This window comes from Crotalus tigris, unplaced genomic scaffold, assembly GCF_016545835.1.
Source record: "Crotalus tigris isolate CLP2741 ecotype Arizona unplaced genomic scaffold, ASM1654583v1 scf7180000023720.1715460, whole genome shotgun sequence".
Lineage (NCBI taxonomy): Eukaryota > Metazoa > Chordata > Lepidosauria > Squamata > Viperidae > Crotalus > Crotalus tigris.
The window spans coordinates 997,406-1,013,264 of record NW_024100139.1 but is presented as its reverse complement, the minus strand read 5'-3'; the positions used below and the strand labels follow the sequence as shown (position 1 = coordinate 1,013,264).

General features: G+C 47.7%; 2 protein-coding genes across 2 annotated transcripts in view; one reads left to right on the top strand and one right to left on the bottom strand.

Annotated features, from left to right (window-relative positions):
• GNAZ (G protein subunit alpha z) overlaps window positions 1–5,562 on the bottom strand; it is an 81,687-nt gene extending 76,125 nt beyond the window's left edge. Inside the window, exon 1 of the mRNA XM_039321083.1 lies at window positions 5,048–5,562. The gene's annotated coding sequence lies outside the window, so the exon portion shown is untranslated. The remainder of the gene's footprint in view (window positions 1–5,047) is intronic.
• Window positions 1–10,329, top strand: part of RSPH14 (radial spoke head 14 homolog) — a 95,973-nt gene extending 85,644 nt beyond the window's left edge. Inside the window, exons 4-6 of the mRNA XM_039321085.1 lie at window positions 8,636–8,861; window positions 9,008–9,144; window positions 10,045–10,329. Of these exons, the coding sequence (XP_039177019.1) occupies window positions 8,636–8,861; window positions 9,008–9,144; window positions 10,045–10,283 (602 nt within the window). The 3' untranslated portion in view covers window positions 10,284–10,329. The remainder of the gene's footprint in view (window positions 1–8,635; window positions 8,862–9,007; window positions 9,145–10,044) is intronic.
• Window positions 10,330–15,859: the final 5,530 nt, after the last annotated feature.

The window sequence follows — 15,859 nt, the reverse complement described above, 5'->3', positions numbered from 1 at the left end:
CTCGGAAAGAGGAGCCCCCCCCCCGCCACAGCAAATGGGTGGCTCTGTTTCAGCTACTGACCGGGTGTCAAGCCATACCTGTTGGGTCACTGCAAAGGATCAAGGGAGGCTGCTGCTTGCAGGAAGGCAGCTGGGTGGAGGTGACCAGGGTGAAATGCCAGGGAGGCTTACAGGCCGCTGGAAGGATGAGTTTCTCAAGAAGCAGACAAAGGATGCTAAAAACAAGAAGACTAAATTACAGGTCGTCCTCAAGCTTAGCAACTCTTCACAGTTACAGCAGGGCCCCCAAAAGCTACTTAGAACCTGGTTCCAAAATTAACAAATCATTACTTTATTATTCTCTCTTCCATTATGGTTACTTTTCAAGAAGAAAAGCCAGTTTATCATACAGACTTTTTATGTAGGACGTACTGATCTCCTAAATGTGATGGTGCAAGGGAAGTTTAGGAAGGCGGCCCAGAGTAACAGGTATCCAAAAGGGAGGAGGGGTCTTCCTGCTTCTCTCCAGACAGGCTCCACTTTTGCCGTAATAGAGTTGCAAGGGATTAATTCTCAACTACAGCACTTTGTTTTTAAATTTGCTTCCGACTTTACAATTCTGCATTTTATCTATTGGTTATTGTGATTAACTTCTTTTCCAACACAAAAGCAGAATATAAAATTAGCAAATAAATAGAATAAAGAAAATGAAAATCCTTTCACTGGACTTGAGGAGCAGGGGTGGAGGGGAGACCAAGCAAGGTCCTTCAGTCAGCACCTCATGGAAGCATCTGTTCTCAGAAAGAGGCTGAGGTCCGCTGGCTTCAGAAGGAAGAGGAGACTGGAGAACGAGGAGGAGGGGGGTGAGGCTATCAACAGCTGGGGCCCCTAGGGAGCTTCTGTGTTCCTGGGTAGGCTGCCACAAACACCAGTGGCAAGTGGGAGCGTCAGGTGGTGGCTGTCTCTCTGCCCTCTTGGGGACTGCATGCCTATGGTGCAGATGGGCTTGCTTATCCCCCTAGGACTGACCCCTAACCTGAGTTTTGGGGAATCTACTCAGAGGTTTCCATAGCTTTAAAAGGGCACTTTTTAAGCAGTGCTTACTGTTAAAGAAAGAATGATCAACATTGCATTCGGAACAGGATAAAAGCAGGTTTCAGCACCTAGTATATGAAGGTCTTGGAAAGGTATATTTTGGGAATGCCTCTATTCCAAGGACAGCTGCCCTCCCTTGCATTTAACTATCCTCCGATTTAAGATTCCGGGATCGGGATGTGGTCTTGAGGGGCCTAGGATGGTTTTAATCCAGCTGCTGCGAAAACTCCTGTTCCAAGCGCAGCAAATGTGGACTCGGCTCGTCTGACTAATCTCGCTTGATTATTGGCCTCGTATGTTCTTTTAGCAAGTCACCATTCATAGTTTAATCAGCATCTCATCTTCCGTTAGTCATTTTTATTCTAAAAACAAAACAGGCTCATAATCTTTTAAGTCTTTCCTCACACTATTTCTCTTTACAATTTGAAAATGCAGGAACAAAGCTAAACTTATCTTTGACTAAGTGTGCCAAGGAGAAGCCCCAGAAATGACACCGTGTTTGTGCCAGATGAATTTGCATTCCAGCATTTTTCACATCCTCCTCGCTGTTTGCAATGTCCATTGGGTCTGGCACCTTTTGCTTCCTTTCCTCTCCTTCTTTCCTTTCAATTTTCTTTCCTTTTTTCTTTTCCTCCCCTTTCCTTTCCATTTCCTTTCCCTTTCTTTTCCTTCCTTCTTTCCTTTCCCTTTCCATTTCCTTTCTTCCTCCTCCCCTCCCTCTGTAACCTCCCTCCTATTTCGTTCCTTCCTAACCTCCCTCCTGTTTCCTTCCTTCCATTCCTTCCCTCCTACCCTCCATCCCTCCCTCCTTTCCAGTCTGCCCTCTGACCTTCCCACGTCAGCAGTAAGACAGGCCTCCTTCCAGATGCCTAGGGCTGGTTCTAGCCTCGGCCATTAGCATTCAGGCCCAGCTCTGGCAGAATCTGTGGTGCCTCCTAAGTATGGAGCCGGGCGCTGATTTCCACCAGCAATGGTCAACCTGTGGGAGATGCCTCCCGGGAAGTGCCTGCAAAGTTTCCGTGGTTGCTTTCTTCTCTTTGGCAGCGGTGGCAGATACAGTCCCATATTTCAAGTCAGGCATCATTTACCTACCCCCTCGTTTATTTATATTTGTGGATATGTCAACTTTAGAAACTGCCCATCTCCTCTTAGAGTGACTCTGGACGGTGTGCAAATAAAATATAAAAAGATAAAAACTATATATAAATATTACACTAGGGGCAAGGCTTTGTCCCTGATGCCTTCCACAGAGAAAGAGTGGTGGTGTAGAAGCCATGCAAAATCAACAAGAAAGCTACAAATGAAGGTTTTCCTAGGATCCAAGTGTGTGTGTAGATTCCAACATAATTGCTGGCCGAAGGATGCCATTAAAATTCTGACCACGTGGCCAGAGGCCGTGGGTCTGCATGGGGAGGAAAAGATTCAGGCTCAGTCCTGGCAAGACCAAAGGGCTGGGCTGCTTTGGGGAAGTTCCATCATCCACTCTCAATGGGGTCACGCTGGGAGTTGGATTCAGGCTGAGGTCACTGCCTTTTCCCCTTCTGTGCTCTTTTTTTCTTCACGCATTTTAAGCAATTTTTTTAAAGAGAAGGGATAGCAAGATGAACGGATGATTTTAGAGAGCCAGATAGATGTCTGCAGACTTAAGAGAATACAGGAACCAAAGGGGTGGGGGGGCAAATGTGTGGCGGAGGGAAAGGGAACTAATTGGGCAGCAAAGAGGAGGCGTTGGGCCAAATGCCTGAGCAGAGCAAGTTTGGAAGGAGAGCAGAAGTTGTGTCCAAGAAACAGGACCTCCGCTTTCTTAGGACCCTCTTCTTCCAGGCCTGGCAGATGGCTACTGAATGCCACGTTTGCCGAGCACTTGGCAGCTCAGAAGCCTCTGTGGGGTGAGAATGACAAAATATGTGTTGTGACATTGTGTAGAGAACCGAGGGAATGGCCTTGAAGGGCCGGAGGAAGAGCCACTACCTAGGCAACAGTCAGTTAAGAGGGGCTGGAGCCCCAGCGGAGAAAATGGGAGGAAAGGTCTCTGGCCCCTCCTTAGTTCACAAGGCTATGATAGGGAGGAGGCTCCTCATTCAGACTTGCAAATTATCTTGCTGTAGCTCAGTGGTTCTCAACCTTTTTAATGCCGCGACCCCCAACCGGTCGTAAGTAGAGGACTTTCCCTGCCCGGGAGCGCCACGCTTGCGTGGTGCCACCCCCTGTGCCGGCCGAGGCATAGCTGGCAAGGGGCAGTGACGGCGCAAGGCGACCAGCTGTGCCACCAGCTGGCCCAGCCCAAGGGAGGTAAGGCACCCGCCGGGCCCCACGCAGGCCAGCAACCCTCTCTGCACCCGCCGGCCTCCCACCTCCCACCCCTGGCCCTCTTTTACTTACATTTTTAGTAGTTGCTCAGCAGGGAGGGGTGGAAACTTCCAGGCAGCTCGCCTTCGCTGCAGACAACTTGCAGCACCGTTTGCAGAATGGGACTTTTGGCAGGCTCAGCAGGGCAGAGACAGCCTGGATAATTCCTATTGGCTTTTGAAAGCCAATAGAATTAGACTCTATTCAAGAGAGTCTATTCTATTGGCTTTCAAAAGCCAATAGAATAAAAGGGAGTAGCACAGCTAAGGAAAAGAGGGAAAAAATGGCGGACTGCGTTGTTTGGCGACCCCCGTGAAATGGTCGTTCAACCCCAAATGGGGTCCCGACCCACAGGTTGAGAACCGCTGCTGTAGCTGTTGCAATCTCCTCTCTTTTCTATTCTGTTCTAATCTATTCATGCCACCCATCACCCCAATAACGTTTCCTACAATAAGAGTAATCCTGGCCTGTATGACATTTTTTCTTAGTCTGGTCTACCTTATTAGGCTGCCCCCTTTATTTATTTGTTTGTTTAATTAATTAATTACATTTTTATCCCACCTTTATTACTTTATAAGTAACTCAAGGCAATGAACCTACCTAATGCTCCTGCCTCACAAGAGCAAACTAGCTGGTTGTACAACTGTCGAGTGTGGTGACACCAGTACCCAGGCGCTACTCGTTAACTGTGACTTAATCCTATGGATTTCCTATCACAGGCAATGGAATCGTTGCCTTTGGGATCCATTTTTCCTTCCCAGGCCAGTGTATAAATTCCAGTAATGTGTATAAGCATAAAATCTCCTCCCTTCCCCCATCGATTCATAGACAAGGTAGCCATTGGTCACTTAATCTAAGTGTTGCAGTTGCTGACCCACTATGAATAATGACCATGGATCCTCTGGGAATATAATTTACATTTAAAGTTAAATGACTTTATTCTGCAATTTTTAAAATCAAATAGATTCTCATATGTGCAAAAAATTAAAAACTTTACTTTTCCACCTTGAATGCATATTTGAAAGTGTTCTAAGTATCTTGACTGACCCACAGCATCCTATGTATATTATCTTACCATTTGCATCTTACCCTGGTCAGCTGAATCTCTAATTATGTCAGGCTGCGTATTTCTTTTCTTCTGATGCCTGGGAAAACTACAGAGAATTCTCCAGCTGTTCTCCCCCACGGGAGGCCCACAAGGAGGGTCATAAAAGTCAGGATGGCAGCCACAAACAACATACAATCAAAGACCCACCCACCCTTTTTCCATTGACATGCTTGTAGCCATCTTCTTGCCTTTTTTTGATCCCCCTGTAGACACCACCACCCACCTGCTGCCAAAGTCGGGTTACTCCTGATGTGCCCCATCTTGCCCCATAACTACTGGGACAGCCTCATCTTCTCTGCTGCTGCTGCTGCTGGCATCGCTGGCCACAGAGCACAGGTTGAAGGGCAGCCCCATTTCTTTAGTAAGCTCAGGGCCCCCATCTCAGAGCCCACCCCTGCTCTCCATGCAGATAATGGCTAGACGTGTTCACCTGATAGGCAAATGTAACAGTTTTATGCCCACCGGAATGTAGAGTTCAGCGAGCATCGTGCTTAGAGAAGAAAAAGTAAACCTTACCACTGCTGGGACGCTGGGATGAACTGGGTGAGAGCAACAAACTGAACCTCGGCCCAGAGAAATACTATAGACAGATGTTCCCCAGGACCAGGAAGAGCAGAAGACCTTGCTCCCGGAAGAGCCGCTGTGTTTTTTGCCGGAGTTCTTCCCTGAATCCCCTGGTCTTTAGCGATGCAGGTGGCCTCCCTGGCACAAACAGCCTCTGACCAATTTCTGCCAGCCCAGACCCTCCTGTGACCACGAGCGCCGCGTCTTCTGGTTCACGGCCTAAGAATCCCTCCATTGTCTTCCTCCGTGCAGGGTGAGCTTTCAAAACAGCTGCCCGATTGTTGAGCGGGGCAGCTCAAAGCAGCCACATGACTTGTCCTGAAAATATCCCACTGTTCTCCTGGGAGCTGCCACTGGTCCCATTTCAGCTGCCGCTGAAATCCAAATCAGCCTGCAAAGCCTGGAACAGCTTTGGGTCCATGAATTGTCTTTCTCCTCTCCTGTCTGAAGATCAGCCCAGGGAGGAGGGGGGCAATCTTCCTGGTGCCGGTCTGCAGCCAGAGTAGCCAGGCTGGACCTCCTCATGGGCAGCCCCCTAACTCTGGCCCTCTTTTCTGGCTCCTTCCAACCTCAGGCTTTCTGTGATAGGCCAGTTCAGCCAGACGTTGCTCCAGTGCAGGGTCTCCTTTCAACATACCTGTTGTTTTGCTTTATTGCTTTTCAAAATGAAATCTGCTTTCGTTTTGTATTTGTATTTGTTGTTTTAATTTTTAATTTAAGTATCGCATCATGAAAACTTTATTTCAGATTTTTAAAAAAAACTCTAAGCCAGTCTGGCAGGAATTACTGGCTGCTCCATCTCATTTTTTTTTCTTGAGTAGTGGTTTGGGCTTCTCATTGCTCTGAAAAAAAGAACAGTTTGTCAGTTTGTTGACAAATACACAGATTGGATAACTTTCAACAGAAGTTAACCTCAGCACATTCACATCCATTTCCAAAGGGATTTTTTTTCCCCCCTTAGATTTTTCATTGAAGAAGCCAGATCCCAGTTCAGCTGTTTGGTTCTGGAAGTAAGACCTGCAGATTAATTTTTGCTCCTTTTCACAAAACGTCGGAGGCCAGAAGAGACAGGTAGTGTGGAATCACCACAATTGATTCACTCACATTTAATGGGGAAGTCTTCAAAACATCAGCTGGAATGTTCTTATATTTTCCTGGCGCTGTTTCCATCTTTCTAGAATCTTTTGAGATGTATGGAAGAGCAGGACAAGACCCACAGGCATAAATGTTATTGGCAGGACCCCCTGCCTTCCATGTAGCCTTTGGAAGAGGGTCACTTCTATCAACTACTTAATTGTCACTTGTTCTACTACCACCATAGTTGTTCAACGTTACACAGCTTCAACCAATTTAATGCAAGAGCTGGAAACTCTCTCAGGGAACAATTTATTTTAAAGTGGTTGTAGGGAAAGTTTTGACATCCTTGCATTGATTGAATGGAGAAATTTCGTGAAAATTAAATCACAAGCTGCATATCTAATTAAGACCCGTAGCGCTAACAAGTAAATATGGTCAAAGCCAAATCTGTACAAACCAGCATAAATATATTGAGGAATATGAACTGACTTAAATCAAAAAATGCTTACATTTTTCTCCAGATTCCTAAAGTCAGTTCCAAAACATCTTTTTGAAGGATTCCCCATTTTTTTTCTTAAATCAACTATCAGAATAACTGAGCCGTCAGATTCACCCTCTAGCATCCTGAAGTGACTTTTGCCCTCTTTGTGACACCTTTGATGAATCCAGGTTTTCCCTCCATCTCATTAGAATTTGTCCTTAACAATGTCTTCCCAGATGCTTCAGTTTCCTACTTGGTAAATAAAGGACTGTAAGAGTCGCCTGAAAGGCATCCGAATGAAGTATTTAGGACATTGAGTCTTGACTTTTAATTTTCCTATTTGGAAGTTAGTCACACCACATTAGAAATCCAAAACTTCAAATAGCTGGCAGAAGTAGGTCTGACCACATTGTGAAATCCCAAGAAATCTCCCTGTATGTCCTCAAGACATTTGACTATATTTGAGCCACGAAGAAGAAGGGGTCAAGCTATTCTCCAAAGCAAACTAACTGATGGCAGAACAACAAGCAATGGATGGAAACTAATGAAGGAGAGAACCAACCTAGAAATAAGGAGAAATTTCCTGAGTGAGAACAATTAAGCAGTGGAAGGGCTTGCCTCCAGAAGTTGTGGGGGCTCCATCACGGGGGGTTTTCAAGGGGAGACTGGATAGCCCTTTGTCCCGGATGGTATAAGGTCTCATACTTGACCAGGTGGTTGGACTGGACCTTCCAATTTGTTATTCTGTTATTCTGAGTACATTTTAGGGTATTTCAGTTCACAAAAACAACTGACCAATGAAGGAGACACCATTACCCCTTAAGTGGTATGTTCTTGGAACAGTTGACCATGCTTCCTGAAATCCAACTGAAGTCTTCCTTGTAATTTAATCCCCATGACTTCTGGAACAACACAGAACAATTCTGCCCCTTTGTTTACATTACTATACTTTCTTGGACAACTCTCACGTCTCCCTACAATCTTCTCCAAGTTAAGCATGCCCAGCCATTCCTGACACCATCAATATTTTCTTCCAGCCTCCTTGTCAACTTGCTTCCTTCCAGACATGGTCTAGTTTGTCAATGACCTTTCCAAAATGTGGTGCAGGAGTCCACAACTTACAAGAACCTGCAGGGCATCCTCGACTTATGACCATGCTGGCTGAGGAATTCTGTGAGTTGAAGTCAAAAAGTCATAAAGTTGCCCAGGTTGGAGACCGCTGGCCTATTGGCTAAGGCCAAGTAGAAAGGTGGACAGTCTCACTGAATTCAGGGATGGGACACTATTCACTAAGCAAGAGACTTTGTCCTGGGGGGGCATTTCTGTAAAGATGAGGCACCAATCCACAACTCTGAAGGGCTTTTTGTGGGAGCTTCAAGTAAATGTTTCAAAGCAGAAAGGACAAAATATCTCTGGAGGAATTTCATGGGACAAGACGAAGAGGCTGAGCGGGAGTTTTGCAGGATGTTTCTAGGATGGCATCAGATGCTGCCCTGCGTGATTTTTGTGCAGCTCACCCATCAAGATGACTCACTGAGGTTCAGAAGCTCTGAAAAGGATTTTTTTGTTTTTTGTAACATCCAGCTCCATCCTCAAAGTCTAAATCTACCTGCCTCTTTCATGACAATGAAACTAACGTGATCTCTTGTGAAAATCTTCAACATTGCAGCTTGGGGCAAGTATGGAGGATTGTTGATTAGAAGGTCCCCCCTCCTTCTCAGAGATGTCCCAGAGGGGAGTTTGAGGGCAGACAGAGGCCACTATTTTGACCAATAGTGCAAATATTTTCTTAGGGTTAAAAAAAATCACACAAAACACCGTTTTTATTAGCACGGAGCGTTCTTCCCTGGGATTTCGTCATGATGCCCTTCCCCTCCATGGTAAGGACAGCAGGGCAGGAAGGGAATCCCTACACCTGGGCTCTGATTTCCTGCAGGCTGCTGGACAGGCGAGGGAAGGTGAGCTGTTCTTTACTCTTGCAGTGGCCATTGGGATAGTGGAGAGCGGCCTGGTGCCATCGCTGGTGGAGAAGCTGAAGACGGAGAGGGAGGACATCCAAGAACTCATCCTGGACACCCTAACAGGCTGCCTGCGAGTCGAAGCCTTCGAGGCCTTGGCGACAGGCGCCGTTTCTACCTTGAAGGAGAAGCTCCGGGACCCCTCCCTGGGCATCAGGTGCAAGGCTGCCCAGGCCCTCATGGCCATCAGGTGAGGCACCCCAGTGCGTGGCAGAGGGCGAAGGAGCTCCAGGGTAGCTCCAGGTCTGCCAAGAGTGTGGCTGAGTTGGCTGGTCTGAAGGGCAAAGCAAGCGGACCAACCTCAGCTGATCCAAAGGGATGGTTTTCCCACTTCAGTGTCCCGTTGGAGGGGAAGAACATGGTCTTCAAGGAAAACGTCTTCCCAGACCTGGTCACCCTGCTGGAAGATGAGGATGCCGAGGTGCGAGCCCACGCAGCTGGGGCCCTCATGAATTCGGCAGTGACAACCCAAGGTGAGCGTGGCAAAGGGGAGCTAGCGGGGCTCAGCCCTTTCTCTGTGGGAGAGGAGGGGGGGCTCAGCCTTTTCTCCCTGAGAGGGGGGGGAAGTTCAGCCCTTTCTCTGTGGGAGAGGAGGGGGGGCTCAACCCTTTCTTCCTGGAAGAGGAGGGGGGCTCAGCCCTTTCTCTCTGAGAGAGGGCTCAGCCCTTTCTCTGTGGGAGAGAAGGGGGGCTCAGCCCTTTCTCCCTGGGAGAGGAGGGGGTCTCAGCCCTTTCTCTATTTTAATCGTGATCAAATAAACAAGAATTTGATTTTTTTCCCCTTTCTTCTTTGTCCTTTCTCATAAGATTCTTCAAAATCTCTTTTGTAAATCAAACATAAACAGATTATCCAGGTCACTATCTTGGTTTGTGAGCATGTTAACTGGTGCCTTCGTCTCCCGGCTCTCGGACCAACGGGAAAGCACTGTCCTGTGCTCCTCTCTTGAGGAGCAACTGCCAGAGCAGATGTGGGCCATCTCCCGCCCTCTCCTTTATCCAGATGGGTTCCAAAGAACTGATCATTTCTGACAGTTCTTTGGTCTTTCCTCCACTCATTGTGTCTGTCTTTATTAGTGAGATGTTATAGTTCCCTCTGCCTCCACAGCAGCAGTCTCTGGGCTGCGCTCATTGGCCCGAGGAGGGGATAGGCAGGTTTGGAGAAGCAGTTCCCACTTCGTATCCAGGATAATTTTCTAGTATTTCTCCACCTAAATAAAACTTATTTGGCAGTTTTTACTAAGAGCCTGGGTTGTGCCAAGGGGGCCAGGAAGCCCACTCGGACCTTCTGGGTGCAGCTGCTTCCATCTCGCCTCCTATTTTTACCCCTCACTGCTGGCCTAGTCCGTTCCCTACTATGTTTTCTCTCCGTTTCAGGGAAATATGCGGCTATTAATGCAGAAGCCATTGAGTATCTTCTGCCTTTGATCCACGATGAGAAGAGCAAAGTCCGCCTCTACGCCATCAAGGCCCTGACCATGTTGTCCGAAGCCCCAGAAGGCCGCAAGACCCTGTTGAAGTACGTGCCGGAATTCCGGAAGCGGCTGCGCGACTCCAGTCCAGCTGTGCAGAGAGCAGCCCAGATCGCCATTCAGGTCATCGAATGGAAACCTTAGAAAGCCTCTCGGCAACTGGCAATAAAGTGACAAGAGCTGTATCGGACCATTTTGTTTGAGGTGTAACTGGGCAGAAGATCTGGCGAAGGATCTCTCCTTTCATTTCATTCAGGGTGATGGCTCCTGACCTTGACAGCCCTTAATGGCAGAGGTCCAGGCTCCCTGATGAACCATCTCATCCCACTGGGTCAAGCCTGCCCTTCTCTGACTGGCAGAGAGGACCTACTTCGGATCCTGTCAGTCAAAGAACTCTGACTAGTGGGATCCAGAAGAAGAGCCTTCTCTGCCACTGCAGCGCCCGCCCTCTGGAACCTCCTGCCCTCCAGGGCAAGATCTGCCCCCAGCCTCCCACAGGAGCCTGAAGACCTGGCTCTGCCGGTTGGCCTGGGGCCCAAAGGGGAGGGGGCTGCTGGATTGAGACTCCACCTCCCCCCCTTTGCTCTCTGCTCTCCACCCGTCCAGCTTTTTGCTTAACATATTGATCTATTCTCATTGTGTTCTTTTTCTATGTTTGTTTTACGGTTCCCTTATTTTACTCCTGATCTGTTTACACTCTTTTCATTTCTTCCTTTTTATTGTTGTAAGCCGCCTAGAGTAGCCCCACCGCGAGATAGGAGGCAAATTTATTTAACTAATTAAATAAATAAATCGGGGAATGCAGAGATTTGACCCACAGGCCAGCCCTGCTGAAATGACAGAATTCTGGCCTTGTGTCTGTCAGGAGAAACGAGCAAGTAAGGAGCATATGCGGGTTGGTGAGGGAGGCTGGCAAGGGTATTAATGACATTTATTTATTTTTATTTTTATTTCACATTTCTGAAGCGCCCATCTCCTTCAAAGAGGGACTCTGGGTGATGCACAATGAAACAATGTATAAAATGTATAAACATTAAAATGTTAAAATTAAAATTTTAGAATTAAAATATTAAAAATTATAAAACTATAAAAATGTTCAAGGAGGCAATTTTAAACCCAAAGGCAAAGGGAGAGGTCTCGGGCCACCATCCCACTCCACATCCTTTGGGCTCCCTACATAAGGCCACAGAGAAATGCTTTAACCCCTTTTTTGAAGTCCAGGAGAGTGGGGGCCTGTCTGACCTCCGGGGCAGAAGATATTCCATAGGGTAGGAATAACGGCAGAGAAGGCTCTCTTCCTAGACCCCGTCAGTCGGAATTCTTTGACTGACAGGGTCTGCAGCATCCCTTCCTGTCGGATCAGGTGGGAGGGGCTGATGTGATGGGAACAAAGCCGGCTTGACCCCATGCCATGTAAGGCTCTATAGGTCATAACCAACACCTTGAATTGGACCCAAAAGCAATTGGCACCCAGTGCAGTTTGCAGAGCAGAGGTGTTACATGTGCCCTTCTTTGGCTACCCAATGTAGCTTCTGTGGCTGCCCTCTACTCCAGCTGAAGCTTCCAGATACTTTTCAAGTGAGGCCTTGAAACATCCAAGATTCAGGTGTTTGTTCACCTAAGGAGATGAAGATGAAGAGGAATGCCCTGCAAGGGATGTGCCCTGCTTATTTTGCTCTACCAAGATTGCAAGAATTAGATGTGCCCCAAGCACAGGCCTCCTGGAAGAGACAGTCTAGAGGCAAGAAGCAAATCTGCCCGTGGTCCAAATTCACCAAGACAGCTAAAGAATTCTTGGAAAAGAGACAGGAAGCCTGTCAAGAAGAAGTCTCGTTCTCTGGACCTTCACAGCAGATTCCATATCAGGAAGGGTAGGGAGGTGTCCTGACCTCTGCTCTGATGGGGTGGAAGAACATGGGGTAGAGGTTGGAGGTCTCTACCAAGGGGGACTGACGCAGGAATCTGTTGGTCCAGCAGCCTGTGAAGAAGAACGTGCTGACATGAGGAAAATGCTTGGGAAACCTGGGATGGGATGGGGTGGGAAGACAGCTGTCTCTCCTAACTGATCCGTGCAGGAGTAAGTGATAAAGACTATAAAGGATGCTATAAAGGATTACGAAAAACACTGGCAGGGGGATGAACGAGCTGGGACAGAGGTAAGATTTTCTTCGCTGTTGAAATAATTTGCTTCAAGAAACGAAAGAGATGGCCCAGGAAAAAAGAGAGTACTGGAAAGGGAGAGCAGGCTATGCAGATGTTCCTGATGGGAACAGGTTGGTTTCTTCATTAAAAGGAAGCATCTCTGAGAAGAGGCCCTGGCAAGAGGCGAAGCTGCGAGACATTTGTGTCGTTTGTTCCCAAGTGAGAGTTTACAGCAATCTATCTTGGCGCCAGTGTTATTCAACACTTTGATTAATGACCTGTACAAAAGGATTGATGGGCTGCTGATCAAATCTGCAGGTGACACAGAATTGGGAGATCTACCCAACACGCAGGAGGACAGGGTGAAATTGCAATTTAATTTGGACCGGCTGGAAGACTGGACTAAGAGGGAGAAGTGCAGGGGAGGAAAAGGTAGGACACAGACAAGGTGGGGGATTTATGGCCTGGAAACCCCACAGCATCTGAGGAGAACGTAGCTAAGACCGCTGACAGCAAGCCAGATGTTAGCCAGCATTATGATATACACCTGCTAGGAAGTCTCATGTGAATCTGGCATGGATCAGAAGAAGCTGCTTCAAAGGGGAGGATCTCCTTCTGTTCTATGCTGGTGAGACACAGCTGGAATGATTGATTATAAACACAACCACAATTCCACTTAGCAACCCCTTTGTTTAATGCTTGAGTTGCTCATCCCAGTTGTGGTCACTAACTAAGGACTATCAGTATTTGCCATTAACTCAGCATCACCTTTTAGTGACCACATAGATAGACCTTCCTCAAGATGACCTACCTCCAACCTGGCCCTTCAGGTCTATCAAAGATGCAGATGTTGCTGCTACAGTCCAGCCACCTCACTGCTGATCTTCTCCATCCTATTCTCAGGGCTGTAGACTTCAAGAAGGCTGAGTCTTCACCTGCTACGCCTTCATTGCTCCTCCTGAGCTGGTCTGCGGCTCCTGGTTTGGCTGCTGGTTGCTTGGACAAGGATGGTCAATCCTAAAAGACGGAGACTACCCACCATTTCAATATCTCACGCTCCATTGTGAGGCTTGTTTACAGTATATTTAATTTTAATTCAATTTTTCTTTCTCAATACATATTTAGGATATAACAGATGGAGTACTGTGTATGATTCTGGGCAGCACATTTCCAGAAAGATATTACAAAATTGATATAAAGATTTGAGAATGTGCCCCAGGAGGACAGGCTGAAGAATCCAGGGATGCTTAGGCTGGGAAATAACAGACAGAGGGATAGTTAGATAAAATGGTGCTTCAGGGAAGATGGTCAGGAAATAGTTTTCAATCTGTCCCAGAAACTAAGAGTAGTAAGGATGGGCATAGGTTACAGTTACCTAGATTTAATTAAAATGTAAGGTAAATGACTTCCCATAATAACCAATAACATCCTCTCAGGGGGAGGATCAGCACCCCCCCTCACCCCCCACTCAGCGAACAAGCGCGCGCACACACACACACACACACACACAAAGATACCTTCAGTCTAACCCCCCCAAAGGGGCCTCCCTCAGCTGCTCTGGCTAGCTAACCCACTTCTGGGTCTCTCAGCCTAAGCATGCAACCATGGCCCTTGGCTGATCTTCATTGTCCAAATCTACAATTCTGTGAGTGGGCTTTTGGGGTCTGGACAGTCTTTCCATCATTTCTCAAAAGAGGAATGTAGCCCGGTTCTCTCCTTGAAAGTTTACCACAAGGAAGAGGCTCTAAAGCTGTTTTCAGAGTTCCCAAAGGAGCTTCATAGAGGAAGAAAATAAGGAGGAATGTCCTGGGGTGAGTCTTGAGTAGCAGAACGGTCTGAGTTATGGGTGCTCCATTCCTTGAAGTTGTCAAGCGGAGGTGGGAGGGCCATCTCTCTGGGATGGTGCAGCAGTTCCTACTCTGGGCAGGGTGTTGGACTAGAAGACCTCTGTGGATGCTTTCAAGCCTGTGAGTTTATTATTCTGTGACGGCATTGCTTCCATATACCTCTGATGAACAAAGAAGGATAATGCTTCCTGCTTGCCGTCCCTTCCCCCTAAGGTGGGGCACGAGACAATGGGCTTGAGTAGCCATGAAGTAGCTTTCCTTTTGATATCAGGAAACATTTCCTAACATTAAGAGCTGTTCAGCAATGGAACAGGCCGCCTCAGGCATCACGGAACTCTTCCTTTGTGGAGGCGTTCAAACAAAGCTGGGATGGCCATCTGTCAGGGAGACTGTCGTATGGACTAAAATGGTATTTAATGGATTCTTATCCCAGGCAGGAGGTGGACTAATGTTCTCCAGGAGCAAATATGCCATCAAGGACCGGAGCCAACAGTCCAGAGGACAAATGGGGAAGCAAAAGAGTGGGGGGGGGGACAAAAGGGGGAGGCAGGGTTTAGAGACTGGCAGAGAAGTACATCAAAGGGAGCACCAGTGTTTCTACCCCAGTGCATGATGGGAAACAAACAAAATGCTTAGTACACTGGGGAGATGCTATGGACTTAGTGGAGCTCATACCCACATACATACAGAGAAACATCACAGTCTACTTCAAATGTATACATATACATGGCTTACCGTCACAACTCATGTTGTCAGCAATGCCCTTGGATGTAGCCTGGTTTACTGTGTTGGGGGAGTAAAGAAAAAAAATCCAGTGTTCCACCAGCCAAGCAGCTTCTCTGAGCCTTGATGAAGCAGAAGACGGTGGCTGGCTGGCTGGCTTGGGAAAGTCAAGGGAGGCTAGCAGGAAGCCCCCAAACCAGGCCCCTAGACCCATCTTGGCCAGGCTTCCAACACCCACCAAAAGTTGCAGGCTCGGCGTCCTGCTGTTTTGAGACAGGAAGTCCAGGAGAAGGTTCTGGTTGATCTTCAGATGGGCTCCTTGTAGGTTGAGAGATTGCTCCAGATCAAACTATCATCTGGCTTGCAAAACGCTGGCCCCAGACCCAAGATGTGGGGTCACTCTCAAGCTGGAAAGACCCTCCCTGTCACACCAGCCAAGCGAGGAGGGCTGGTCCTGAGGACCCTGTGAAAGGGGTTCCTAGCACCCTGTTTGCGGCAGCCCAGCCCAGTTCAGCCCGAGCATCAGCTCAACACAGGTTCAGCTGTTCAGGGTCCAGCACAGCTATGGCTGCTTTGTTCCTGGATCAGCAGAATCCGCACGTTTTTTCCCACTTCCCAGAATTCCCCAGGCAGCCCAGCTGAAGGGCACACCCCTTAGAACTGTCCAAGGCTGAGAAACACAGCCCTAAGGAAAGGTTAGGCATGCAGATTTCATACTCTTTGTCCCGACTGTGGATACAAAAGCATGCTGAACGTTGGAATTCAGAACTAGCAAACACCCAGGCCATACAAAGCATCCTGAGCCCATGGAACTGACTGCAGCTAGATTTTGCTTTAAAATACAGCAGAGATTCCTTGAGTTCTGTACTACAGCTGGATTTAGGCAGCCCATATGCCATAATGACCGTTTCTTGATTTGTTTTGGCTGTAATGCATGAGAAGCGAAACGTCTTCAGAGAAAAACCAGAAAGTCCAGTTGCCTCTTTGGGACAAGGAACTGGACCGGCA